At 33.1% G+C, this 25124-nt stretch overlaps 5 protein-coding genes across 6 annotated transcripts; 2 read left to right on the top strand and 3 right to left on the bottom strand.

The window, feature by feature from the left end:
- The first annotated feature begins 341 nt into the window (after positions 1 to 341).
- On the top strand, positions 342 to 3328 carry LOC115632141 (ras-related protein Rap-2c). The gene is made up of 4 exons (XM_030529161.1): positions 342 to 819; positions 2066 to 2203; positions 2749 to 2866; positions 3094 to 3328. Exons 1-4 carry the CDS (start codon positions 685 to 687, stop codon positions 3249 to 3251), a joined length of 549 nt encoding a protein of 182 aa, XP_030385021.1. The 5' UTR covers positions 342 to 684; the 3' UTR covers positions 3252 to 3328.
- Positions 3329 to 5015: 1687 nt separating this feature from the next.
- LOC115626768 (transcriptional coactivator yorkie) lies at positions 5016 to 8743 on the bottom strand. Of its 2 annotated transcripts, XM_030522229.1 has the most exons (5): positions 7843 to 8743; positions 7421 to 7512; positions 6864 to 7019; positions 6035 to 6087; positions 5016 to 5188 (listed from the first exon to the last, which is right to left on the bottom strand). In XM_030522229.1, exons 1-5 carry the CDS (start codon positions 8547 to 8549, stop codon positions 5084 to 5086), a joined length of 1113 nt encoding a protein of 370 aa, XP_030378089.1. In that variant the 5' UTR covers positions 8550 to 8743; the 3' UTR covers positions 5016 to 5083. The 2 variants fall into 2 exon arrangements, with proteins under 2 accessions (XP_030378089.1, XP_030378098.1); XM_030522238.1 differs by lacking the exon at positions 6864 to 7019.
- A 606-nt stretch (positions 8744 to 9349) lies between these two features.
- LOC115631110 (carboxylesterase 5A) lies at positions 9350 to 12184 on the bottom strand. The gene is made up of 3 exons (XM_030527809.1): positions 11806 to 12184; positions 10255 to 11582; positions 9350 to 9370 (listed from the first exon to the last, which is right to left on the bottom strand). The coding sequence occupies exons 1-3, from the start codon at positions 12182 to 12184 to the stop codon at positions 9350 to 9352; spliced, it is 1728 nt and encodes a 575-aa protein (XP_030383669.1).
- A 2297-nt stretch (positions 12185 to 14481) lies between these two features.
- On the top strand, positions 14482 to 19887 carry LOC115620021 (muscle LIM protein Mlp84B). Its single transcript, XM_030513125.1, has 9 exons — positions 14482 to 14575; positions 14719 to 14843; positions 14940 to 15099; positions 16174 to 16276; positions 17595 to 17691; positions 17975 to 18071; positions 18273 to 18569; positions 18950 to 19270; positions 19328 to 19887. Exons 2-9 carry the CDS (start codon positions 14729 to 14731, stop codon positions 19596 to 19598), a joined length of 1461 nt encoding a protein of 486 aa, XP_030368985.1. The 5' UTR covers positions 14482 to 14575; positions 14719 to 14728; the 3' UTR covers positions 19599 to 19887.
- Positions 19888 to 21286: 1399 nt separating this feature from the next.
- On the bottom strand, positions 21287 to 24755 carry LOC115633985 (cell wall protein DAN4). The gene is made up of 5 exons (XM_030531508.1): positions 24688 to 24755; positions 24315 to 24437; positions 23432 to 24143; positions 22694 to 23174; positions 21287 to 22591 (listed from the first exon to the last, which is right to left on the bottom strand). Exons 1-5 carry the CDS (start codon positions 24725 to 24727, stop codon positions 21494 to 21496), a joined length of 2454 nt encoding a protein of 817 aa, XP_030387368.1. The 5' UTR covers positions 24728 to 24755; the 3' UTR covers positions 21287 to 21493.
- Positions 24756 to 25124: the final 369 nt, after the last annotated feature.

Here is a 25124-nt window from a genome sequence, read left to right on the forward strand (position 1 = left end):
CCTACGAGTTGGCAGGTCTGTTTCACATAGATATAATTATTATCAGCTGATTTGCACAACACATGGTACTTTATTTCATTTCTGATAATGGTTTGGCATTATTTATAATGAATTATTATAAAATTATATAGAATGTACTTATTATGCAAATATTGAATGGATGGATGATCAATTTGTCTGAAATCTTCAGTTAACTTGCTTAGCAAGGGAATCATCCAATGTTATCGAAGTAGTGCAGTGACGCCCTAAACATTGTGTTTCTTTCCAATGTTTCCCATTGTTTGCACTAGATTAATCGTTTCGTTCTCATCGAGTGTCACCATCTTGCAGTTAATTATCACATCACTTCTTTTCATTAAAGATGTTTTTAAATGATTGGTTAACCTAATCTATAAATATGCAGATTGTGTTGTGGTTTATCAGTTAATCGCAGTATTACATGACTTAAGACACAGTGCACGGCATTGGTTAAATTGATACAACTATTTTTTATACATATATGTACTTATGTACACACATATATCTATATAAATCAGTTTTATATACATATATTTATACATATATGCTCGTTTAAGTATATTGTGAAATATAAAAATATTTTGCTTTGCGACTGTGCACAAGGTAGCATTTATTATATTGAGCCTTCTTGCATTGCATGAATGTATATAAGTTAGTGCTGGAAATATGCGTGAATTCAAAGTTGTTGTGCTTGGCTCCGGCGGAGTGGGCAAATCGGCGCTGACTGTTCAATTTGTATCTGGATGCTTCATTGAAAAATACGATCCAACAATTGAAGACTTTTATCGCAAGGAAATAGAGGTATGTTCTTACTTTGATTTTAACACACATATATACATTTTATTCCATACATATACAAGTATGTTTGTATACACAATCGTGTATACATGGTTGTATGCACATATGTATGTATGTATGCAGTATATATGCATGTAAATATGTACATATGTGGCTTGAGCATTTAGAAGCTGTCTGAGCACTAACAAGGAGGCCAGACAAATACATACATACATATGCACAAACATACCTACATTTGTAGATATTTATACGCAAACATAAACTGATGCTTATAATAACATATGTGTAGCCTTTAAACATATTAATGTGCATACATAAATGTAAATAAAACATTTGTATATGCAAAATCTAAATTCATACATACCTCAATATATACATATGTATGTATGTATATAAATACTTACAAAATCATAAGGCACCTTGCACGAACAAAAAAAAAACAGAGTTACACACCCACACAATTGCGATCAGTGCGACTTATACATAGCATATGTACATATGTACATAAACTCATGTATGTACATATGTATGTACTGTTGTAGGTTGTTTGAAATTACTTTTGTGTCCCTTTTATGCCTTATATTCGTCAATACAAAAAATATTTTAGGTTTGTATTTAATGTTCGGCACAAACAATTGGCAAACGGTTTTATAGAACAATGTCATCATAAAACCATCATCATAACTAAACAGGAATTAGTCATAATTATTGTTCGCTAAAACCAAGCAGACTCACTTTTATTTATTTAACTATACCTAAAAATACAATTTTAAAAGGCGTGGTCATTAAAGAACAATAAAAACAATCTGCGGAAAATATTAAAGATGTAGGGACGAATTAGTGTCTTGATCTGTTTGGATTAATTGAAGTTAATGCGCCTTGGCACTTAGCAATAATGCCGCGTCTTGTCGGATACGATTTGATGGTAGTCGTGTCGATGTTTGCTAAAATTATGTCAACAGTTGTTAACCCATCGCTATAGTAGAAGTTGTCATAGAACCCACCCCCTTGCAGTTCAACTTGTTGTCTGTACGGGCTCATCTGCATCGCCCAATTATCTTTCTAAGAAACCACATAAATTGGCAATTTATCATTTCTAGAAAATACTAATCATTTGTCTTAAACTAAAACATCAACAACATAGTCGTTCAACTTGCGTTTTCACTTTAGAAATCCGTTCACTTTAAATCCTTATTATTCCCGTACTAAGACTGGTCATATAAATAACATTAAATTTTTTTAATTACAGGTCGACAGCTCCCCTTGTGTCTTAGAAATTTTAGATACTGCTGGAACAGAGCAATTTGCCTCAATGAGAGATCTCTACATAAAGAATGGACATGGTTTTATTGTTATGTATTCACTGACGAACCATCAAACATTTCAGGTAAATATATTCATTGTTATTGTCTCATTGAGGTATGCTTAATAATCTATTTAAAATCATATATACAAAATACGTATTTAAAAACAAAACATGAAAAAATTGGACACATACATAGGAATATGGAAAAATAAGCCCTATCGTACTCATCAAAGTTTAATGAATTAATGAATGGTGGTGCTATACATAAGTCTTTACAATTTATCGCCTTATGAGGACCAGAAAACCCAGATCGAACTTAATAGTGAAGTCTAGTTTTGAATACAGCAGAAGGTATTTTTATTCCGACGAAGTTTTGATGATTTCCAGACGTTTATTATTATTGCAAAATGCTTAAACGTGTAACTCAAAAGCAGTTAAATCAGAACAAGTTGAATAATTTTCAAGTCGTTTTTAATGGAAATAGCCATTTTGTTATTGATAGCACGTTCAAATTTCCACTCTGTAAGCAATTACGTTGTGCTAAAGGTTGTGAGTGTTTTAAAGCATATCGTATTCGGCAAGTCGAAGCGAAAAATTACTAATAGAATCTCTGTTTCTCTCCACAGGATATTTCGAGTATGAAAAATGTAATTACTCGCGTTAAAGGAAGTCAACCAGCACCTATATTACTAGTCGCGAATAAATTTGATTTAGATTGCCAAAGAGAAGTGGCTACTGCTGAAGGTAAGCTTTTACTGTTATTAGTGCTAGTCGATTTGTATCTTTCCCAAATCGAAAACTTCGAAACATTTAAAAACATACATATGTATGTATATATGTATCTTTGTATTAAATGCTCTTTTATTTGATTAAATTCTGAGTATTTGTCTAAATATTTTCCTTTTAACTATACTTCTTTTTTAAATTGCTACCAACCCTTGTATTATATTGTTTTACTCTTCTTATTATAGGTAATGCCTTAGCACAGCTTTGGGAATGCCCGTTTATTGAAGCATCAGCGAAAGATCGAATAAACGTGAATGAAGTATTTGCCACCATTGTTAGAGAGATGAATTTAACACAAGAAAAGCGGCAAAAAAAGAAATATTGTTGTTGTACGCTTTTATAGAAATTGTACAATTTTAAGATTATTATACATAGTTAAAAATAAAATCACTAATATTTAATGGATAAAGTAAGAAAACACATATTATGAAATTATTTTATGCCGGCGTATATTCATTTGTTGTCTTAACAGCCTCATTTTATCTGATCCTTGACAAGTCGGAAGTCCTTTTAATAAGTTCGTTTTGCATACAAATAAGTCCATACGAGTCCAACAAGTTGATGTTGATGAGAAGCGAGCGATGACGGGTTAAGTTGCTTTTGATTCACACGCCTCGAAATAGGGAATAGTCATTTCGTTCCCTTCGTGATTTTCCATAAATTATTGTTCCTCGAGAATCGTCACAGCATTACAACAATTTTCATGAACAAATGTCTATATAAATATGTACATATATAGTATGTATAGGCGGAGCAACCTATTTACTAAGACATATAGGCTATAAAATCGGGTGTGATATGATATTATGTGACAAAGGCTAAGACAGCATCCCGGCAACGTTCGTTTGATCCATGTTCTCGTCCCAAACCTTTCGCAAACAATGTATCATTTATAAAACATTATAAGTACTTCTGTTCATTAGTTTTAACATTCGCCAGTACCAACAAATCAGTAGAGATAGTGCTGTAGATTTGTCTAAATAAATTAATATATGTATGTATGTATATTGAAATGGGTTGAGCTTATACAAAATAGTTTGTTAAATACAATTAATCAAAAGAGGTGGCCAAATCATTTTTTGCAAAGAAATCATCCCTTGAATTTGTTTCAATTTAAGAACTGCATGGCCGTATTTTCCGACGATGGTATGGTCACACTGCACGACTCGTATGAAACAGCGCCACTGCTTGTTTACTTACTGTATTAAACAAAGCACTTGCTCTGGAAAACTGTGTGTACAGATTTGTTTTCTGTAATTGGTGCCATATTTTAGCAGTTTTCAGGTTAGCTAGCATTTTTCACCAACAGGTAGCAGGATAGGCTAGGCTTTCAACGTTTCAAAAGAAATCTAAACTAATTTGGAATTTCTAGACCTGGTTTTATATTTGATCATTACTGACAAAACTGAAAAAGATCCTTGGAGTTTTTTATAGATCTTAGTTCTAAAATGTGCAAATTGGTTCTTTTAGAGAGATTTTTGTACCATTTGTCCGAAGGGAAGATCGGCATGACTAGTTGAATCGATGGAGCCATTTCCGTCCGTCCGTATGACAACATTTGAGCCACAACTGCTTGGCACACTTGACTTGATCTACAGACTTGGCTTATCCATACGCACTTATTTAATGATAACGCATATTTTGCTGCACTTTATTATCTGTCATAGGAACGATCAATCATATAGCAGGTATGGTATAGCAGGGTGTAGAAGGATCGGGTTCTCGGGACTTTAACGTTCTACTCATTAGGCATAGAAAGTCTCAAATACAGGTAAGACAAAAGTACTTTTATAAAATTTGATTGTTCGTGGAACGTTTCTAGAACAACAATGGCTTAACAAATGTTTTTAAATTTTAACCATCATATCATTAAAAAATGTATTCTGCATTTAAATTCCAACCGAATACCAGCATAATTTAATTTCCTTAATGTTTTTGAACCACTTTCTCATCGATATAGATATTAGTGTATAAAGCTCAATTATTTTTTTGCTATCCTTTTAAAACAAAGAAACGGTCTGAAAAAGATAATATTAAGTTGTCATAACACTTTAATTGTTACCGCGGCGCATTCATTTAATTTTTAATGACAAAAATACTAAACAACATTTGTGAAAATAATATTTAATTAATACATAATGTAAAAATGTAAAGTCTAATATGATATAATTTTATTCAATTAATTTTATACCACTCCAAATCATCAGGCTTGTGGGAAGACGGTGTGTTAATTATGTTTTGGGCATCATTAAACATATTGCTGCAAATATTATCTTCGATCTGAAAAAAAAACAAAATATTTTCAGTATAATTAAATACAAAGTAAATAAATATACAATATACACGGTAAAATAAATGTGTGTTTTCCTTCATTGCATATAATATACAATTATGTAGTACCATAAAGTAATCTGTTTTACATTTTAAAAATTATTATTTAAAACTGACGAATTATTTCAGACCGTGATTCAATTAGCAAGAAATAGTTTGTAATTACATACTATTAAAAAAAGGACACATGTCCACGATGTCTTCAAATTTGCGTAACCGAATCACTTACGAAAATCTTTAAAAACTTCTACAAAATGTTTGGAAGTATTCTCAAAATTATTTGTTTTTTATCTAAATATTAAGTACTTATATCATTAGGAGCTGAACTTATTAAGTCTCATATGAAATGATCTCGATTAAACTTAAACTCTAGTCTTCTAGAGTAGCCAGGATCATGTATAGTTTTAAAGGAAATTGTAAACCGTTTCCTTTATTTCTTCATTTTGTAGACTTTCCGCCCACTAGCTAGGTATCCCTCCATTATTCCAAAATCGAGTGAAGACAACTAGAGTCTTAGTTTGGAGAGATGCCTGCCAGCTTCAAGCTTATCAGACCAATATTTTTAGTTTTACAAATATGTTGTGACCCTGGAACCCATACGAGTTTAAAGACATACTCCCGGCCAACACTTAAGGCACTATGTTCAGCCTATGTAGTACTTTTTAAAAACACAAACCCTTGTTATCGTTAGAGTATTAAAAGGGTGTTGCAGCCTGCAGCATTTCAAAAATGTAGTCAGTTGTCGAATCGAGTCAACAGGCATAACTTTTAATTGAATTATATTTGTGTATTTACCTGCAGAGTTGATACTAAATTGTCTGGGCAGTCTAGCCCGCTGAGTCCAGATTCTAAAATAAAAATATAATAAAAATGAAACGTTAAAAACAAAAAATAAACTAAAATTAATTGAACGAAAAACACCAGAACATCAAAATGATATGATACTTAAAATTACAACAAAAATAACGATGGGCAGTCAATTATGAATAAAGTTTATCAATGTAAATGTAATCTATAGGTATTTTGCAATTATATTATATATGAATTAATATCTAGGTACCCTCTCTTTACCTATAAAATTAAATATATTCAAAATAATTTGCATGCGGTAAAAAATCGACTATTTTCAAGAAAGCTTAGCACCTATTAGAAGGAAAGTATTCTATTTATAAGCCCAGGAATAATTTAAAATGAAAAGTATTTCAAGAGTAACTTATACTATGAGAAAGTTTAAAGGAGAAAAATTACGTCCGCTTCTGTAGTGCTTCTTTGCTAAAAAAAATAAATCAAAGGCCGACTTGCAAAAAAGGCTTGGGTTAGGCAGGATGTTTCTGTACTGACTTGGATACATATTTATTTAATCATGTTGAGAATTTATAGATTTTAATTGCAATGTCATGCGAATTTATTAAATATGTTATGTTTGAACACACTCGTTTAATAAACTGGAAGGTCTATCAGTAAATCTTAAAGATTCTACCTCTTCTGTATAGTCAAAAATGTTCTTGAATATAGAGAAAAATAAGGATACGGACTTTTCGGAAGTTGTATTTTACAATTAATGTATGTAAATCGAAAAAATGGGAGTGTGGAAGGAACTGTAAGACAAATCTAGCGTCCTTACGTATTCTTGGGTCGTTCCATGAAGTCGTTCGATCAATATGATTTATAAAATAAATGTCTCCAGATTCAGTAACTGCTTGTTCCCAACCATCCGGCAGTGGACCAATATTTTCAGAAATACTAGCAGAAGTAGATTGTTTCGTACTTTGTAAAAGATCTGCAAAAAATAAAAATTAAAAGTAGTATTCTTGTATCATGGAAAATATCTAAGGCGAATATTCTGTGCGCAAGTTCTAATACACATTATCTTCAACCTAAGTCTGAAAATATCAGCAAATGGGGTATTTCGTTTAAATATTAAGCTCATTCAAACAATTTTAATATCATACTCCTCTCCAAAGAATGTCCTAACCACTTAGTATTTCTAAAAGGTAAGTCTTCCCAAATTTATTGAATGACAGTAAAATTAAGCTTTATGTACCCGAAGCTTTTTTAATAACTATAAAACTAAAAATAAAATACTATTTATAAAAGTTTATCAATTGAAAAAATTAAGGAAAATAAAAGATGTTGCAGCGATTTTGCCTCTGATTCTTATGACTTGGGGCTCGAACTCACCGTTTTGCTTTATCCGTTCTGCAATTACACGTTGTTGTTGTTGACGATATTGAATCCTGGGATCTTCCCACTGCGTAGTTTTTGTAGTATGGCTTTAATAAACAAAAATAATAAATTAAAATTAAAAACTAAAACCTAATTGATTGGCTAAACAAATCTTTACTAATTTTAATAAATACTATATTTTAATATTCGTCCATTTCAGTGTTAAATAAAAGTAGTCAATATCTGATTGTTGAACTACACGTCCTATGTATTTAGTTACACCAAAAAAATTGTCAGAATCACTATTCAATTGGACTACATAATTGCACTGACTGTATAAAAGTTGTATAAATAACATTTTGCAACCGAAATTATCATTTTATATTAACTATTATTAACATACACATTTATGTATGGGCGCATTGTTAGATACTCACTTCAAGTAATAAATCTGGCCATCATTTGTTTTAGCTTGTTCCCAACCAGGGGGCAGTGCTCCTAGTTGACTTTGTAATTGGATTGGACTCACTACGTCGTACGATCGTTGCTTTTTATGTATTGATGGAGCGGAAATTGGAACCTCCTGTCCGATGCACGTATTCATTCCATCTATCTCGACATTGGCGGCAGTAGTAGTTGGAAAATCTACACCATTATCCGGATAGGAAGGCCCCTGTGCTGGGTTGTTGGTAGCACTGCTTTCGTTTCTTGTACGAACGTTATAGTTTTGTTGAAGAGAAGCTGGACTACTACGAGCCCGAAAGTGGTGTATTGTCAGATTGCTTACTGATGGGTGGTTTTGTGAGATTGGTAGCTGTACTTCGGTTTGACCTGACTGGGCAGGTTTGCTGATATTGCTTTGAGAACCTCCGTCGTAAGTGGAATCTGCACTGTTTGCACGCGAGTGAGAAGGCGCCGGAGGGTTAAAAAAGGAATTTGGAAGTTTGCGCATTCGAAAAGGAAGTTGTAATGGGCGTTTCGCATCTCCTGGTTTCAACACACTATCAAATAATGCTTGCAAATTGTCGTCGGAATCTTGGTTTACTCGAACAACCAAATTATTTGGAAGTTTTGTTGATGACAACATGTCCTCATCGTCGATTTCTTTTTCGCTTATGTTGCTGCTGGTATTACTTAAAGACATCGTTAATCGACAATGCCTTAAATACAAGAGACGTATGCGAGTGTTCAACAAAAACGGAATTTGGACAAAACAGCATTAGTGTTTATATGCGATTTATCACTCCATTATAGGGAGCTAAATATGGCTTGAAGTATATTAAAGCACGAATTTAACACAAAAACTAATATGATTTAATAAATATTTATACAATAGAACGAGCATTAAGAACTACAGCAGCACTGCCAGCATATACACAAAACATAGAGAATACCATTCTCAACGCCTTTTTTATTTGTGATATCGCTTTTCCACCGTCTGCACCAGTGAAAATGCATTAGCACACACATCAGTTATATCAATGTAATGTGTGCCATGACAGAGCTAAAACTCTATAAAGCAAAAAATCCATTGGCTTGATACCGTAAAAAACTATATGCACTAATGCCACTTTACACTAGCTTATATTAAAATACAATTTGTAGTATAAAAAAATTATGATTACTACATATAATTGTAGCACTTATTTAGCAAGAAAATAATTCAGAATTAATATGTGCGGAAGATAATAATTTTGGACATTTTATTTTAAAAGCTTTCGCAATTTATAAATAAATTTGTAAACTTACAATGCTTTTGGATTATCTATAATAATATTCCAAGTCTCTGCATTGATTCTATTGCGGATTTATCGGTTCTGTCACATTGCTGCAGTTCGTAAATATTTCTTAATATATTATCGAAAACGTGTGTTGTTACCGATAAGTTTTATAATCGTTTTAAGTGAGTATTTTAAGATTCGTGCACAAACGATAACATTGTCTTTAACTCGCTATCGAAGTTAACTGCGGCAATGTCGTTTTACCAATTCGCATCAATCCTACTGCTATTCGTATAACAATCCTTCTAAAATAGATTTTCTTGTTAAAAATACAAAAATAAATATTATGAATGTATTCCTATAAAAAAATTCGTACTGCAATGATGCAAGACTTAACAGATCAACGGTGCGCCGTACATTCGTTATTTGTATATGAGCTGTCCTGACTATCGAATGACGTCATTTTGGTCCCTTAGCAGTGCGGATCTATATGGTCTTTTATTGCTTCTGCAATCCTGCCAAAGACATGGGCTTGAGCCTGGTAGACCACCATTTACAAAGTATATTTTGAAACTACCTCAGTTTATTTATGAACGTCCGGAAACAGGAAAGGGCCTATTGTTGCCAAGATAGTACAGTACGTCTTAACTGAATAATTTGAAGTTGTTTTTTATTTTGATGGTACGTACCACTTTCTTAGGCGGTAATCCTAGAACATAAACTGAGGACTTTTGAATACCAATAGAAATATCAAGCTTAGCTTATGTAAGCTATCGGCTTTCTTATCTGCAATTAAATATTAAAATTATTATCACCAACGCGGCGGTTAATATTTTCAGCTTGAGCGTTTTGGTTTTAAATAAAATATATTCAAATTACTCATACCGTATTTTGGCATGATTATATTAAAACGCAAATACCATGTATTTCAATAAAATGTTTATTTATAAATATGTTTTAAAAATGTATTCCTGGGAGCACAAAAATGTATTTGTTTAAATATATATTCGTATTATATTATTCTCTTATTTGCAAATATTGGAATGTAAAAGCACATAATGCGTAAAATAATAGTTTGAAAAATTGATAGTACGTTTTTTTGTACACTTTTAAATATCCAGATGCTACGTTTGTTGAATTACAACATTCGGAGGAGAATTTCAGGACCTTTGGGTAAAAGTTATTCCAAAACTGTATTCTATGATTATCGGCTAAGCTATCTGTATTAAAGTTTTCATCGATTATTAACACAGAATTGTTGACCGGGGTTATTTCGTTCCATTTAACATAGATATTGGATTTTGTAGGATTTGATGATTTTGCGAAATTAGCCCATAAGGTCATAATGATGTCTGCAATTTTTTTATCAGTTGAGTTCCACTCCATATTATTATTCATATATGGGATTCCCCAAACATAAACTTGATCAAAATATTTAGGTACGCTTATCCAATTCGGAAGTCCATTGAGCAATGATTGAGAATGAAATTTAAATAGATAACCATAAACCTGTTGATGCTTGCTTAGGATTTCCATAAACATTTGCAATGGTGCAATATATAATTTTTCAGTGTGTGCTTCAACTAGCTTTTGGTTTATAGCTTGAGTATCCTTGTTTCCCCCTGAGTAAATGAAATTAAGAGCATCGGAAACTAATGCGAAATTGGAGCACCATTCCTCATTCTCAACAGATTGATGAATATCGCTCATTGCTATATCATTTAAAAATGCTTCTAGGTCATTGGAAGATCTTTCGGTTTCAAAATTTTCGTTAAACAATATAAGAGCCTCTTCCATATCAGTTACTCCTACAATTACAGGCACTTTGTGGTAATTACCGCTTTGAAACAATATTACTGGAAGATTTTCTATAAATGGATATGATATATTACTTAATCCAAAATCAACTACTGGTCCCCATTCAATGGAAGGAAGATTTTCTGATATTATTTTTGCATCAACTCTCTTAAGGCATTGAATTAACATAGACGTAGGTTTTCGGACGCAACCAAATGTATTAGCGATCATGTCTAATGCATTGTCGTACTCTTTTGGTAACTTCACAGATTTGTCCATTATTGGATTCCCCGACATTAAAATGGCCTTATGAAAAGCTCCCTTTGACCACTCGCCAGAGGTCATGTGTAAGCCTACACTTATAGCTCCCGCTCCATGGCCCATTAAAGTAATACGAGTATCATCTCCTCCAAAAAAATTTATATTTCTTTTTATCCAGTATAAAGCTGCTGATTGGTCCATTAATCCATAATTTCCTTGAGCTTCGCCATCGTCGGTAGAAAAGAAACCGAAAATGTTAAGCCGATATGAAAAGGTAACTACAATTAATTTTTGTTTAAAAACTAATTGAAAAGGTTCGACGTCATGAGGGCTGCCTACAGAAAAATCCCCAGAATGGATCCATACTACGACTGCATATCCATTAATTCCAGGTGGTCCTAAAATTAACAAATTTACGCAAATTAAAACATGAAAATAAATTAAATGAACGAAAAAATTAATTTTTGATCTCGTATTTTAATGTTAAATGAGATGGCTAGAAAATATTCTTATCATCAATGCTATTCCTTAGAAGTTATAGAGGTTTTGTGATGCCGTATGTAAATCAGTACTCTTTAAGTTAGTTTGGGTGTTGGGTAAATAAATAAGCTTGTTACTCACCATCAGGTACAAAAACGTTCAGGTATAAACAATTTTCTTCGTAATTTTTAGTTGTTTCAGCTTCATTTTTTTCTCCCGATATTATTTCTAGAACTTTGTCAGTTTGTTTCCCCTTTGGCGCCGTTTCTTGTTGCCAACAGTTGGGACCGAAAGAGGTTGCGTTAAAAATTCCTTTCCACGGCGGTATTTCGATGTCGGGGGGTGAAAATCTCGTGGCATATGCATACTGAATACCGAGATATGCTTTAATATTTTTCGTACGATACATTTTTAAATATTTTCCAGTTAGTACTCCACTACCCGGAATAGTTATCGACGGCGCATCCACACTACCCACATAAATATCACCAAAATTGCTTATAGTATGGAATAACAACATTAACTTTAAAAATAAGAATTTTAAATGTATCATTTTATCCAAGTGCTCCGAACATGCTTATGTGATTTGAATTGAGACAACACTAAGAACTGCTCTACAATTCCAAGCACGAATATAATGGTTGCTAAGGTCACGCTAAAAAAATAAATATTGTTGCTAAGAATCTGTAGCTATGGAGACGGTTCTGCTTTATTCTCAAGTACATACATACACCCTTAAGACCATTTAAATGTATATGAAGTAAGTCATTACTTCTTGAACAACCCTTGAAGTCAATACATTATAATAACGTCATAAAACTGAGCTGGGTTGAGTTAATGGAACGTGCGGTTAATGTAGAGGATTGCTTTGAAATGTTAATTTCCAAATATATCACACAAATTCAAAGTCATTTTGAAAACAAAGTGGGACCTTTATTTTTGAAATACCTATGCCCGGGGGAGAATAAATGGCGACCCCAGGCACAGAAAGTTACAATATCCTAAGAAAGCGTAGTATATGGGACAAAAATGTTTGACCACAGCAAAGTACCGTGTAAGACTATGCCGGAGGCAAATTGTTACCGATGGGATACAATTACGTGTTAAACGTTGAGGAACTGAAAAAATGTATTAAGTAAAGGGGACTTTGATATTTTTTAAAATAGAAATAAAGTAAATTTTTAAAGCATAAGGACATTTAACATATTTTCTATTGATTTACCTTATATTTAAATTTTTAGAATGTAGACCTGAAAAATTACAAGAGCTAGATTTAACAAATTTATGATTTCTGTTCTGCTGAGCATTTTTTTTATCATAGAAATAAACTTTCCCACAAATTTTAATTTTAAATGTTGAAATTAAATTAGTTGCTAGATTTTAATAATCCACTTGTTTTCATTTATTAACAATATAATTAAAATTAGATTCTCGAATATTTTGAGACTTTGTTTTGTTTGTACAATGTTGCAGGTTATCTGTATATCTTTTTTTAGGGGAAAATATGAAATTTGTGGATTATAAGTACTTGCATTATTCCAGTTTTATGAATACGGTGCTTATAAATCGTTTTTTTCACATTTATATGTACGTATGTATGTATTTAATTTTTATGTGTATGAACGACTTGGAAGCGAGGCATCTATTTATAGAGCTCTCTCTAAGGCATACATCTAAATATACATATATGTACATACATACATATGTATGTACTTATATGCATGTGCACATTCATGCGTATTAATGTGTACACACATAAGTATGAATGTAAGTTCATTTTTAGAAAAATGAATTATAGCCGATATGAAATTCAAATTCTATATTAAAAAATTCAGCATACATATGGTATATGTTTGCATACAGAAGCCATTCGTTATACATATTTTAATTATACCCTGTACCCAAAGGGTAAAAGGGTATACTATACTAGTTTTAATTTGTTTTAATGAAACAAAAGCAGTTACACATATGAGAGTGCAAAAGAAACTTATCTTATATCGAAGACACTCCATCTTACAGTCAATGTAAAAATCGATGAGCTACAAAACTATTACAGGCGTTATAAAAAACATTGTATGTACAAATGAAAACGTATACATACTTGTATGTAAAAGCAATAATATAAATGTTTCAAATTGTATATATGAACTTAATTACTCTCAATAAAGCAAGTAAGTTATGGCAGACTTGGTTTAATTTAAATTTGTAATTGCTCAATTAAATTTAGATAGAACGAGAAATGTGTTGTGTACATATTAAAGAAGTATAGAGAGGGTATGCGGGGTTCAACGACCAAATTGTTCCATTTAGATCTGTGAAAATACATACATATCTATGTTACATATGTAAAACTATTTCCAATATTATGGGCTCGGTCTGAACAAACAAACATACATACATACATATGTATGTGTGGGAGCCAATAAAATAATTTTAAATATACATTTATATTTCTGCCCCTTTATTCATACGTATTTATGTATGCACATACATAGAATGTATGTATGAAGAAATGTATAAATTTAGGCACAGATTCATGGAAGAAGTATGCCTACAAACGAAGGAGTATTTTCAATTAAAACTTAATAAGGCTTTAGTTTTTAGATCGATATGCAGGCAAGAATGTTTTGTTTTAGCCAAAAACAATCAGTTTTGGGCGACAGAATAATAATTTGGGAACCAAAATTGAGAATAATATTCAATTTATTTACGCCATAGTCAATGCAATATAATCTATTGTACGAGAAATATTGATACACACGATATACAGCTATCTCTATTGCTCAAACTGAATTTTCTTAGTTGTGCCGTGTGCATTCACAAATATAGACTACCTGTGTACAGAATCTTTCCAGTTTAGTCGGCGGCATTTCTAACGAACAGGAACTACTTCACAAAAGTACCTTCGTAGGTGTGTGAGATATACATATTGTGGATATATGTGCCTATACATACATATACATAGATAAAGCGCATATAATATACTATATATATAGATAGACACTTGCATATGTGAAATTAATGTTATATACATATATTGTTCCCAAATCCTAGACGTTGCACCATGCCATTCGTTCCCGTTGAAACTCCAAAATGCCCCGCATGCGGCAAATCCGTGTATGCTGCTGAAGAACGTGTAGCCGGTGGCTACAAATTCCACAAAACCTGTTTCAAATGCAGTGAGTATTTAGTCATCGGTTCTTGAAGAATTTGAGAATGTGTGCGATTGAAGAATGTGTATAACCAATAACATATGTACATATGTATCACTAAAGGCATGTGCAACAAGGCGTTGGACTCTACAAACTGCACAGAACACGAAAAGGAACTGTTTTGTAAAAACTGCCACGGACGGAAATACGGTCCCAAAGGTTACGGTTTCGGCGGTGGTGCTGGCTGTCTGTCCACGGACACTGGCGCTCATTTGAACAGAGAGTAAGCATATTTTACAAATTTCAAAGCACTCGAACTCTGGAGTAACAAAACATTTATCAGTCATTTGTGAAAACTATGTACCTTGATTTAAACGATTTCGTAAATTTAAATTGAGGTTATATGTTGTATCGTTTTGTTTCCAAATATGAGTGTTTACCCCTTTTTGTTTAAATATGTATGTATATGTTGTCTAATGTAACATCTTTCACATTTTCAGCAATTAAGGTACCTGAAAATGAACTAAAGTCTAATGCACATTGTACTGCGGTTTTAACAATAACTGTTATAATTTGGTTCTTTATGTTATTGATGTCCGAATATGTATGTAATTTATGGTAAAAATAATTTTTGTATTCATTTACGTTACGGAGTATAAATTAATAAAATGAAGTGTACAATAGAACTAGGTAATTAAAAAATAAAATACAACCTAAACGTTCGTAAGTAATGCTTACACAATTTTATTTTTTCAATTTTCAACGCTTACTGTTGAGATGTTTATTTATACATTCTATGTTTTAGTCTTAATAAGGAAATGTAGGAAACACATATGTACATCAAATTCACAGTCATTTTGTGAATGGTTACGACCAATTTATTATAAAATTATAACACTTCTACACGCACAGTGCAGAGAGTTTCGTGAGATTGTTGCCATAATAAACATGATTGATGGATCTTATTGGGTTGGTTATCGTTATCGCTCACAAACATTCCGCATGATCGAAGTTGTCAAAGAGTAACGGACATTTTGGGATATCTAGATCAACATTTTTGCGCACGTACATACATGTAAACTATTGGATATTTCGTACAAAGGAATGTTTTGATAATTACCTGTGAAATTTGTATCTCAGGCGATATTGGAGTTGGAGTCAAACTTTAGTTTCATGTTCCTTAAATTCATTATTAGATTACTGTTGAATGTCGCCCTAAATTGTGTTTTACCAAAGTAGTTTTTATGATTTTCGATGTATACATATGTATGTCTCTATATGTACGTAGTATATGCGTGAATAATCATATGTGTATAAAATATTTATAAATACATGCGACGACTTAAACAATTTTCAGATTTGTTACACCAAAAGTTCCCCCGAAAGCACCTGATGGGAAAGGTTGCCCAAGGTGTGGTATTTATGTATATGCAGCAGAACAAATGCTGGCGCGAGGGAAGGTAAGTACAAATCCAAGGTACAAGTTAATAAATAAAATATACAAACATGCATACATACATACATATGATGTATAAATTTAAATAAATATATGAATATGCCAAAATATCGCTTTGATATAAGAAACAGCTAAAAAAATATAAAGGCCTTAAATGTTATGGGTCATAGGGTCCCAATGTGCTCAGATGAATATAAATAAATGTGCCTTTGAGAAACAGGCCTGTGAAGAGGGGGTGGAAAAAGGGGGAGTTCCCAGGTCCGCTTTGTGCGAGGCGCCCAAAAATACTAAGCATTCATTTTTCAGTATTTTATTTAATTTTATTTACATAATGCCAAACGGGCTATTAGAGGGTTGGTTCACTATGTGTGTGATGGAGTCCGTTAAAGTCTGGGCTCATACAAGGTGTGTTCCAAAGTAAACAGGACTTAAAAAAAAAACAGAGCAAATGGTTTTTTCGACAAAATCAATTTATTTTATTCAAAATAGTCTCCTTCTGCTTCAATACAGCTTTTTGCACGATCCAAAAGCATGTCGAACGAGTGTCTTAGCTCGTTGGCCGGTATGGCCGCCAGTATGCCGGTGCAAGCCTTTTGAATGACCTCTACGTCTGCATAACGCTTTCCTTTCATGGGCGAATGCATTTTTCCGAAAAGGTAGAAGTCGCACGGTGCCATATCAGGTGAATACGACGAGTGGTTAATGGTTAAAATGTGACTTTTGGTCAAGCGTCGAGCAATTTTTGGTCGTCAGTCAATTTGTGCAGAACAAACCGTGCACACACCTTTCGTAATCCCAAATGTTCGGTCAAAATGCGATAAATCGATGTTTTGGAGATGTTCAATTCCATTTCCATCAATTTCAATGATGATTTCATCTGATTTTTTATGAATTCACGCACAGTTTCGATGGAATTTTCGGGGATCACGAATTTTGATTGGCCCACATGTTGATCGTCATTTATGTCCTTACGACCATTTTGAAAACGTTGAAACCACTCGTGCACTCTGCTACGGGATAGGCAATCATCGCCATAAACTTGTTCCATCAATTGACACGTTTCGGTAAAAATTTTACCAAAACGCAATAACTTCACTTCCAATCGATGAAATGTCATGAAATTCTCACTGGATAAAGATAGCAGATTCTAACGCACCAGTCAACATATAGATAGCGCCACCAGGGGGCGCTAGATTAAAAAAGTCCTGTTTACTTTCGAACGCACCTTGTATGTCCTCTCAAAGGCACTGTTAAGAAACTACTACAATCAACAAAGAATCGATTTTGTAACTTTACAAAACTATATACTATATATATTCAAGGGCTATCATCGAAGGTGTTTTAAGTGCACTCAGTGTAACAAAACTTTAGATTCTACTCTTCATTGTGATGGACCTGACAAGGACATTTATTGTCGAGGTAAGTGATAATTCATACATACAATGTATGTAGTTGGCTATTATTGTTCTTTACGTTATTTATTGCAGTCTCTTTTTCCCATTGAATTTGTTGTATTGCTTTGACTATGCCATGGTACTAGCTTCATAGAATATACACACATATATAATTACCCCCCTTTTTTACCAATTGTTGACATGTTTTATTTGTCTATTTGTTAGCTTCCCATTGCCATTATCCCAAAAATGTTTTTTTTTTTTCTTTTTTGGATAGCATTTTATTTTAACACACACATTTCTTTCAGGTTGTTATGCCCAGAAATTTGGTGCTAGGGGATACGGTCATATCGGTATATCATCTTTAGGCTTAATGTCCGACATTAAAGATTCTGAGCGGCAGAGGTATGAAATCATTAAAGTGTCTACTAAAAGGCCTTCTTAATACTGTTAACAAACCAATAATACTATAGTATATTGCGCCTAAAATAATACTAATACTGCCTTCTGTTGGTTTCGATTATGGAAATAACCATTTACATATGTATATACATAAGTCATAGGAGCACTAATTTCCCCATACTACATACTTATTTATAATTCTAGTGATATGGCTCCAAAAACAGCTGCCATAAATGTGGACCAAATCAAGGCACCAATAGGTGAAGGTTGCCCCCGATGTGGGGGCGTGGTTTTTGCAGCTGAGCAAGTTTTGTCAAAGGGACGTGAATGGCATAGAAAATGTTTTAAGTGCCGTGATTGTACCAAAACATTGGATTCAATAATTGCATGCGATGGGCCGGATAATGAAGTATATTGCAAGACCTGCTATGGGAAAAAATGGGGACCACATGGCTATGGATTTGCGTGTGGATCAAGCTTTTTACAAACCGACGGTCTAAAGTGAGCAATTTTTAAAATAGTATTAAATGTTCGAATCTGATCATTTCTCGATATTCCGTTTGGTGGCAACTACAAACACACGTACAGCGTACGTACGTATACTTAAAATAAAGAGAGCGATCGGTTTGCTTACGCTCATTTTCTTTCCATTTGTTTAGAGAGTTGCTGTGGAAATAGCTGCAAAGCTAACGGTTGAATTTTCACGTTATCGATGAAGAGTGTGGTATAAAAAATACTGTAATGATTACCAGCTCTTTCCATTGATCGTCAGCCAGGTCTTCATTCCATTCGAATCAAACCTTTTTTTTTTGGGATTAATGTTTTTTTCATTAGCTCCCTTATTTTAAAAAATCTGTTTTACATCTGATATATCTTTTTAGTGAAGACGATATCGCAGCCCAAAGACCGTTTGTCTGCCCTGATACAACATCCATTAAGGCTCCATCAGGGGAGGGATGTCCACGCTGCGGTGGAGCCGTATTTGCTGCGGAGTTACAGCTGTCCAAAGGAAAGATGTGGCACAGGGTGTGCTTTAACTGTGCCCGGTGCCACCGGCCGTTAGATTCAGTTCTTGCTTGTGATGGTCCTGATGATAATATTTACTGCAAACTTTGCTACGCAAAGCTCTATGGGCCTAAAGGATTTGGATATGGGCACACACCAACATTGGTTTCTACGAACTATGACTCCTCCATTATCAAGTGAGCAAGGCCCTCATAGTATTAAGGATATATGTATCATGTATATTTTTACTGCAGCTGGATCTCGAAGGCACCATGCGGGTTGCGCTCTACGGATGGATGTCCTCGTTGTGGTTTCGCTGTTTATGCAGCCGAGCAAATGAAGAGCAAGAATAATGTTTGGCATAAGCTGTGCTTCTACTGTTCGGAGTGCAGAAAATATCTGGATTCTACTAACCTAAACGATGGCCCTGATGGCACCATTTACTGTCGTTCGTGTTATGGAAAATATTTTGGTCCAAAAGGCGTTGGCTATGGCATTGGTGCTGGAACGTTAACAATGGCTTAGTTAAAAGAAACTTTTCACCAAAAATATAATCGTAACACTCGTGAACCTTATCCAATTTCGACAAAAAAAACCGCTATTATGCAAAACTATTAGTCTATTTTAAATATTTGCTGGTCTATCGCTTAAGGTTTGCTTATATATTATTATCATAATTTATATGCATAGGTAGCCTAATAATACATGAGATCGATTGTTTATAGTTTCTAAGCTTGTTTATGGCTTGCATAGTAATAACTTGTAAAAATAACAATAAACATAGAAAAAAATGATATTGTAAATTTCAATTTAAGTTTAATTTTGTTTAACTCTTCTACTGCATTCAATAGATTCTTGCAGAAAGGGGAATGCCGTTGTTAATTATACTAGTTAAACAGTAGATGTGCCCGGAAAAACACTCCAAATACTAAATTTTAATTGGCAAAACTAGTGAAGTAATATAAATCATAAAACAAAAATATTAGCGAAAAAATTGTAGAAGAAAATCGAAGAAGCTTATTAGTGTAGCCGAGAAATATTTACATCATCTCAAACGTACTCGGCTTTCCTCTTTCTTTAAAAGTTTCTCTTTTTACCCACCTTCCTGTCCCCACTAACCATGTTCAATTTTGTTTTAGCCCATCTTTGTCGTTTTAATAAGTGGATCGGATGCAAAATATCGGTGCCGGGTGATATATATCTTTGGCTATTTAACTTAAGCCAACCACAATCTATAATTTAAATTAGTTTCTTTCTGTTTCAGAAAAAATGTAAGAAACGTGAGCAATATTGTATCTATAAAATTGTTCTATGATAAAGACAATTAAGATTAAAACAAAAAAACTATAAATGGATTTATTAATATATGTCCAAAATAATACAAATATATTTATCTAAATTTCTTGTCCCACTTTGGTTCCAAATAAAACACGAAAAATAAGTGTCAGGGTTTTAAAAAAAATGTTACAGCTTTTATTTATTTTCTTTTTTTCGCAGTAAACTATAACAATATTATACATATTTACATTTTAAAATAAGAGCCAATATTTACAACTCGGGATGATCGTTACCAAACTTTTGAAAAGAAATACTGTCTCAGACAATAATTTGAGAATTGATGCATTATCGGAAACTTTGTGACAAACTGATATGTTTTTAGATATGAAAGTATAGAGTTGGGCAGATTAGGCCCTAAAAGTTTATTCACAATTACACATATTTCTGATAATTATATATACAAGAACATATGTTTAAAGATTTGTGAGCGAAATGAAATAAACACAACTATTAGAAAAAGTGCGAAAGAGGGTTATTAACGTTTCTTAATACATAGTTTTGAGTTCGTTTTATCATCTCACCTGTATGTGGCATATTCTAAATAAAATTCGGGTTTCTCATATGATAAAGTTATTGTTCTGGCAACACCGCAGGGGTAATACTTGTGGCTATAATTTGCAGTTGAACAATTTATTAAATGCTTCACGCGTTTTTAAAAATAATAGGCCTATAAATGAGTATTTGAAACTGTCCCTTAAAAATATAGATTTGAACTAATAATCAATTTCCGCCAAACAGAAGTGCTTTTGCAATAATTTTTCAATCCTGCATTAAATAGGCAACAACTTTATCTTCGAGTGCGTAAGTCTCGGGAGGCAATTTTTCAAAATTATCTAAGATGTTTCGATGAAAAATTGTCCATACTTCTGCGTTTATGTAGCTATGAGACGTGTAGATGTAAATCGTTTTTTGAGTGATCCATTTTTAGATTATATTTTTATTTCTTTTAGAAAAAATACCTTGTTTTTACTATTTAGGTATCACTCTGGGTCACTAATGTTAGTATTGTGCGAATAGGCAGGTTCCAAGAAAATGTTTTAAAAAGGTTGATTTCTCTGAAACTATCTTCATTTATGGTGGCATTAACCAACATATGCAAAGGGAGGAAACGGGTGCGGATAATAGTTTGGAAATGATGCTGTGTTTTGAATGGGAAGTGCTGTTGTTACTAATCTTGTGACTGCTGTTGGCTTAACAGCAGTCGAATAAATGGTTGTATAGGCCGTTCTAGCACCAAAAGTCAGCTTAAGAACCTTGCTATTGGTTTCTGTTAAGGTGGTTTGTAAAATTTCCGTTGATGTTATTAAATGTGGCTGAGGTGGAATCGGCAGAAGAGGGTTGTATGGATTGTAGGGGTTAATGGAGAAGGGGAACTGCGTTGCTGGTAACATAACTGTTGAAATTTCTGTAACATAATCTGTTTTCTCCGCTACTCCGACGGACTTTGATAATGTACGTAAGATTGTATCTGTTCCCTTGATTAGGGGTACAACATATGATTCCCAAATTGTTTCCATTTTGATAACTGGCCGCGTCGACGTAATAACGCTGTTTTGTGGATTCAATGTGTTAATTATGGGCAGTGGGACTTGGTTCTTTTCTAAATTGCTTAATGTGCCAATTTGATAATTATCTGTTGCATTTACTCCAGTTTTAGGATCTGCAAGTTTGCTCTTGGCCTTAAATTCGAATTGTTCAGTATTATCCTCATCGCCAAATTCCAGATCCAAGTTAAATTCAGATCCAGCTTCATCCAAGTTTCCTTCGAAGTCTTTGAAATTTTTGGACGGATTAAAGCTATCGCCTAAAGGCGAAAGCGTTTGGGTCACAGTTATTAGGCTAGTATAATCATAAGTCTGTATCAGAGTAAACAGTTTGGTTTCATTAAGCTTTTCATTAATGATAGGCAAGATTTGCGTTTTAAGTTTTGTTTGGGTGATGGAATACGATTCAGTTACGGTTTCAAGAATTGGAGTTTCAGAGCTGTCTGAAATAAATATAGGGTTCAGAGTTGTAACACTTCCATCTAGTGCAACAGGGCTAGGCTTTGTTGCAAGATCTAAAATATTTTCCGTCAATGGTCCATCATCCTCCGAGTATTCCTCTGTATGCTCATCTTTAATAACTTTTTCTATAGTAGAAGTTACAGTCAAGAAACGAGTCTTTTTGACAACTCCCGCCTGAAAGAAAGACACACATCAATTTACATATCGATTAATTATTTTGATTTAGATATGTCTGCATCCTATGATACAAGATGGATGATAGAAATAATTAATTACCTGAAATATAAATGGACTCTTAATCGTAGCAATTTCGTAATAGGTGTCGACAAAGTTATTAGGTGTTGATATTTCCACGTTTAGAGTTTGAACAAAGTTCTTAGGCTTAATTTCATCATTTTCTACGGGACTATTTTGAGAGCCCGGCCCATTTTGAGATCCCGATGCTTCCAAATCTCTACCTTGTCCAATAATCTTTTGTATTTGATTTTCCTCTGTATTGTCCGGTGTAAAATCATTGCTTAATGTATAGTTGGATACCGCACTGCTGGACTGCTTTCTAATATTAACTTTTGGTTTCGGTGATGACTTGTATTGCCATCGGCCTGGGCGTCGATTAAGCTTAAATGTGTACTGGCCAGGAGTTGTCTCATATTCCGGAGCTGAAGTTGTAGCCTTAGTTCTGTATAAACGACGGGAGCTCGGATCAGTGGAAGTAGGAGAAATGGAGGATGAACTCGTTGAAGATGATTTATTTCTCCTAAAAGGTAAACAGAAAATAATCGTTTATAAGAAACAGTTGGTATAACCAAATTAATATTATAAAATGTACATTATCTTTTAAATGTATTTAAAACAATAACCATTTCATGTAAATACACATAATATTTGAAAACATAAATAAACATTTCAGTAATGGTTAAAGTAAGAGATCATATTTTACACAAGATCTCCATGTACTTTCTTCACAATTTACATTTCTTAAAATGAAAACATCTTTCTTCCGTACAATATTACCTCTTTCCTTTATTGCGTGAAGATTTTCTGGTACTCGTGGTTCCTTTGCTTTTCTCAGTAGGTTCACGATTAACTTGTGTATTTTTCCGATGGTGCTTAGTAAATCCATTTTGAGAAGAATGTGTTTCTTTCGTAATTCTACTTGGTTGAATGGAGGGACTTCCCGTTTTCAAAATCCTAGCTGAAGATGTTGGACGAATTTTTGTGTTTCTGTCATTTTTAATAACAGATCCTGCTTGAAGTATTTGGGCATATTTGCCAGAAATATAAGTTCCCAATACATTTGTTTCCTTAACTATAGGCTGCCCATTTTTTGTATATGTTTCACTTATTTTTGTTACAAGTCCAGTTGGATGATTGTCTCTTGTTGAATGAAAAATTCGTTGACGATCCGTGTCGCCTTTGGATTTTAAATTAAATAAACGATAAGTTTCCTCTGCGAATTCTTCGGGTTGTCGAGAAAGCAAATCATATTCAGGAATATTCATTACATTGTCTATCGGAGAACTGGAAGTATTAAGATTTATAGTGTTTTGTGAAAGTGTTACATTATTTCTATATAAAATTTCAGATTGTGCTTTTAAACTTTGGGAAGAAGGTGGCGCTGAAGATTTAGTTGGTTTTATTCCCTCTTTTCCTTTTTTAGTTTCGGCAAGAAGCGGTTTAGTTTGTATTGCATTTACCAAACTGCTTGTCTTGTTGATTTTTAAATCTGTAAAGTAAAGATAATCCAATTATTTATTTTATCCGAATTTCCCAAAACAATGAGAAATGCCAAAAATAACACCCTCTTTTACTTAAAGTGAAAGGTCAAAAATCTTAGATTATAGTGAGTTTCTATGACTATCATAGCTATGACATTCAAATTTTGCATAATACTTGCCTAGCTGGGGTGAGCTTTGTGGAGAAAATACCATAACCGTGTTTCCAATCGTTGTTGTGAAGTCCAAAAAGCCATAAACAGTTTGTGTTAACAAGTCGCTCTCATTGGAAGACACAATTAACGCTAAAAATATACAATGAGAAGATTGATAAATTTGGAGAACTAAAAAGAATTGTCTCTCCCCTCACAGGAAAAATCATTTTCAATAATTTATAACTCAGTATCATGGATATTTGATAGGAACTGGAGATTTTTCTAGTCACCAAAACTCAACAAATGCTTAGACACAGATGCTTAAATAATTTTGTGGGTCATTCAACTGAATAGAATAAAAAAAATGTATTTTAATTTGCAAATTCTTAACGCCACTTACCATAGTTTATAAAAATAACAATGAAGAGGTATCCAGTCATATTTACGTTAGTTCCACTTTAAATTCAGCAATGATAGATAAATATTAGCTGAAAAAAATAAATACCTATATTGATTTGTTCATTATATTTAGATTAGCGAATAAAACGGAAATGTACGTATGTCTCGTATGTTTTAAATAAGCAGCTCATAAAATGCTTTGTTTGTTTTTAGAATTAACACCATATATTTTAACAAAACAGGTATTCCCGATTTGCATAAAAATTATCACAAAATTGATTTGCTTGTCCGTAATGATCCCATTTATTAGAATTTGAATATATAATCATCTCTAATAGGCCTTTTAAAATGTATTTATATTTAGATTATTAAAAAATGCATAAGCAAAATATTTATTTTCTATTTTAATAATAAAGTGTCTACAACTGGTAACAAGAT

This window comes from Scaptodrosophila lebanonensis, unplaced genomic scaffold, assembly GCF_003285725.1.
Source record: "Scaptodrosophila lebanonensis strain 11010-0011.00,11010-0021.00 unplaced genomic scaffold, SlebRS2 tig00000001-arrow-pilon, whole genome shotgun sequence".
Taxonomy (NCBI): domain Eukaryota; kingdom Metazoa; phylum Arthropoda; class Insecta; order Diptera; family Drosophilidae; genus Scaptodrosophila; species Scaptodrosophila lebanonensis.

Excerpts from the sequence above, each read along its gene's own strand:
- LOC115620021 (XM_030513125.1), top strand. The coding sequence starts at position 14,729 with ATGCCATTCGTTCCCGTTGAAACTCCAAAATGCCCCGCATGCGGCAAA. Across the intron at positions 14,844-14,939 it reads CAAAACCTGTTTCAAATGCA|GCATGTGCAACAAGGCGTTG; the intron begins GTGAGTATTTAG and ends GTATCACTAAAG. Across the intron at positions 16,277-17,594 it reads AAATGCTGGCGCGAGGGAAG|GGCTATCATCGAAGGTGTTT; the intron begins GTAAGTACAAAT and ends TATATATTCAAG.
- LOC115631110 (XM_030527809.1), bottom strand. The coding sequence starts at position 12,184 with ATGTTGTTATTCCATACTATAAGCAATTTTGGTGATATTTATGTGGGT. Across the intron at positions 11,583-11,805 it reads GAACGTTTTTGTACCTGATG|GACCACCTGGAATTAATGGA; the intron begins GTGAGTAACAAG and ends TGTTAATTTTAG. Across the intron at positions 9,371-10,254 it reads AATGTTGTAATTCAACAAAC|TTAACTTCGATAGCGAGTTA; the intron begins GTAGCATCTGGA and ends ACATTGCCGCAG.
- LOC115626768 (XM_030522229.1), bottom strand. The coding sequence starts at position 8,549 with ATGTCTTTAAGTAATACCAGCAGCAACATAAGCGAAAAAGAAATCGAC. Across the intron at positions 7,513-7,842 it reads GGCCAGATTTATTACTTGAA|CCATACTACAAAAACTACGC; the intron begins GTGAGTATCTAA and ends TGTTTATTAAAG. Across the intron at positions 5,189-6,034 it reads ATTTAGTATCAACTCTGCAG|ATCGAAGATAATATTTGCAG; the intron begins GTAAATACACAA and ends TTTTTTTTTCAG.
- LOC115632141 (XM_030529161.1), top strand. The coding sequence starts at position 685 with ATGCGTGAATTCAAAGTTGTTGTGCTTGGCTCCGGCGGAGTGGGCAAA. Across the intron at positions 820-2,065 it reads TTTATCGCAAGGAAATAGAG|GTCGACAGCTCCCCTTGTGT; the intron begins GTATGTTCTTAC and ends TTTTAATTACAG. Across the intron at positions 2,204-2,748 it reads CGAACCATCAAACATTTCAG|GATATTTCGAGTATGAAAAA; the intron begins GTAAATATATTC and ends TTCTCTCCACAG.
- LOC115633985 (XM_030531508.1), bottom strand. The coding sequence starts at position 24,727 with ATGACTGGATACCTCTTCATTGTTATTTTTATAAACTATG. Across the intron at positions 24,144-24,314 it reads ACAAAGCTCACCCCAGCTAG|ATTTAAAAATCAACAAGACA; the intron begins GCAAGTATTATG and ends TTTACTTTACAG. Across the intron at positions 23,175-23,431 it reads TCACGCAATAAAGGAAAGAG|GAGAAATAAATCATCTTCAA; the intron begins GTAATATTGTAC and ends TTTACCTTTTAG.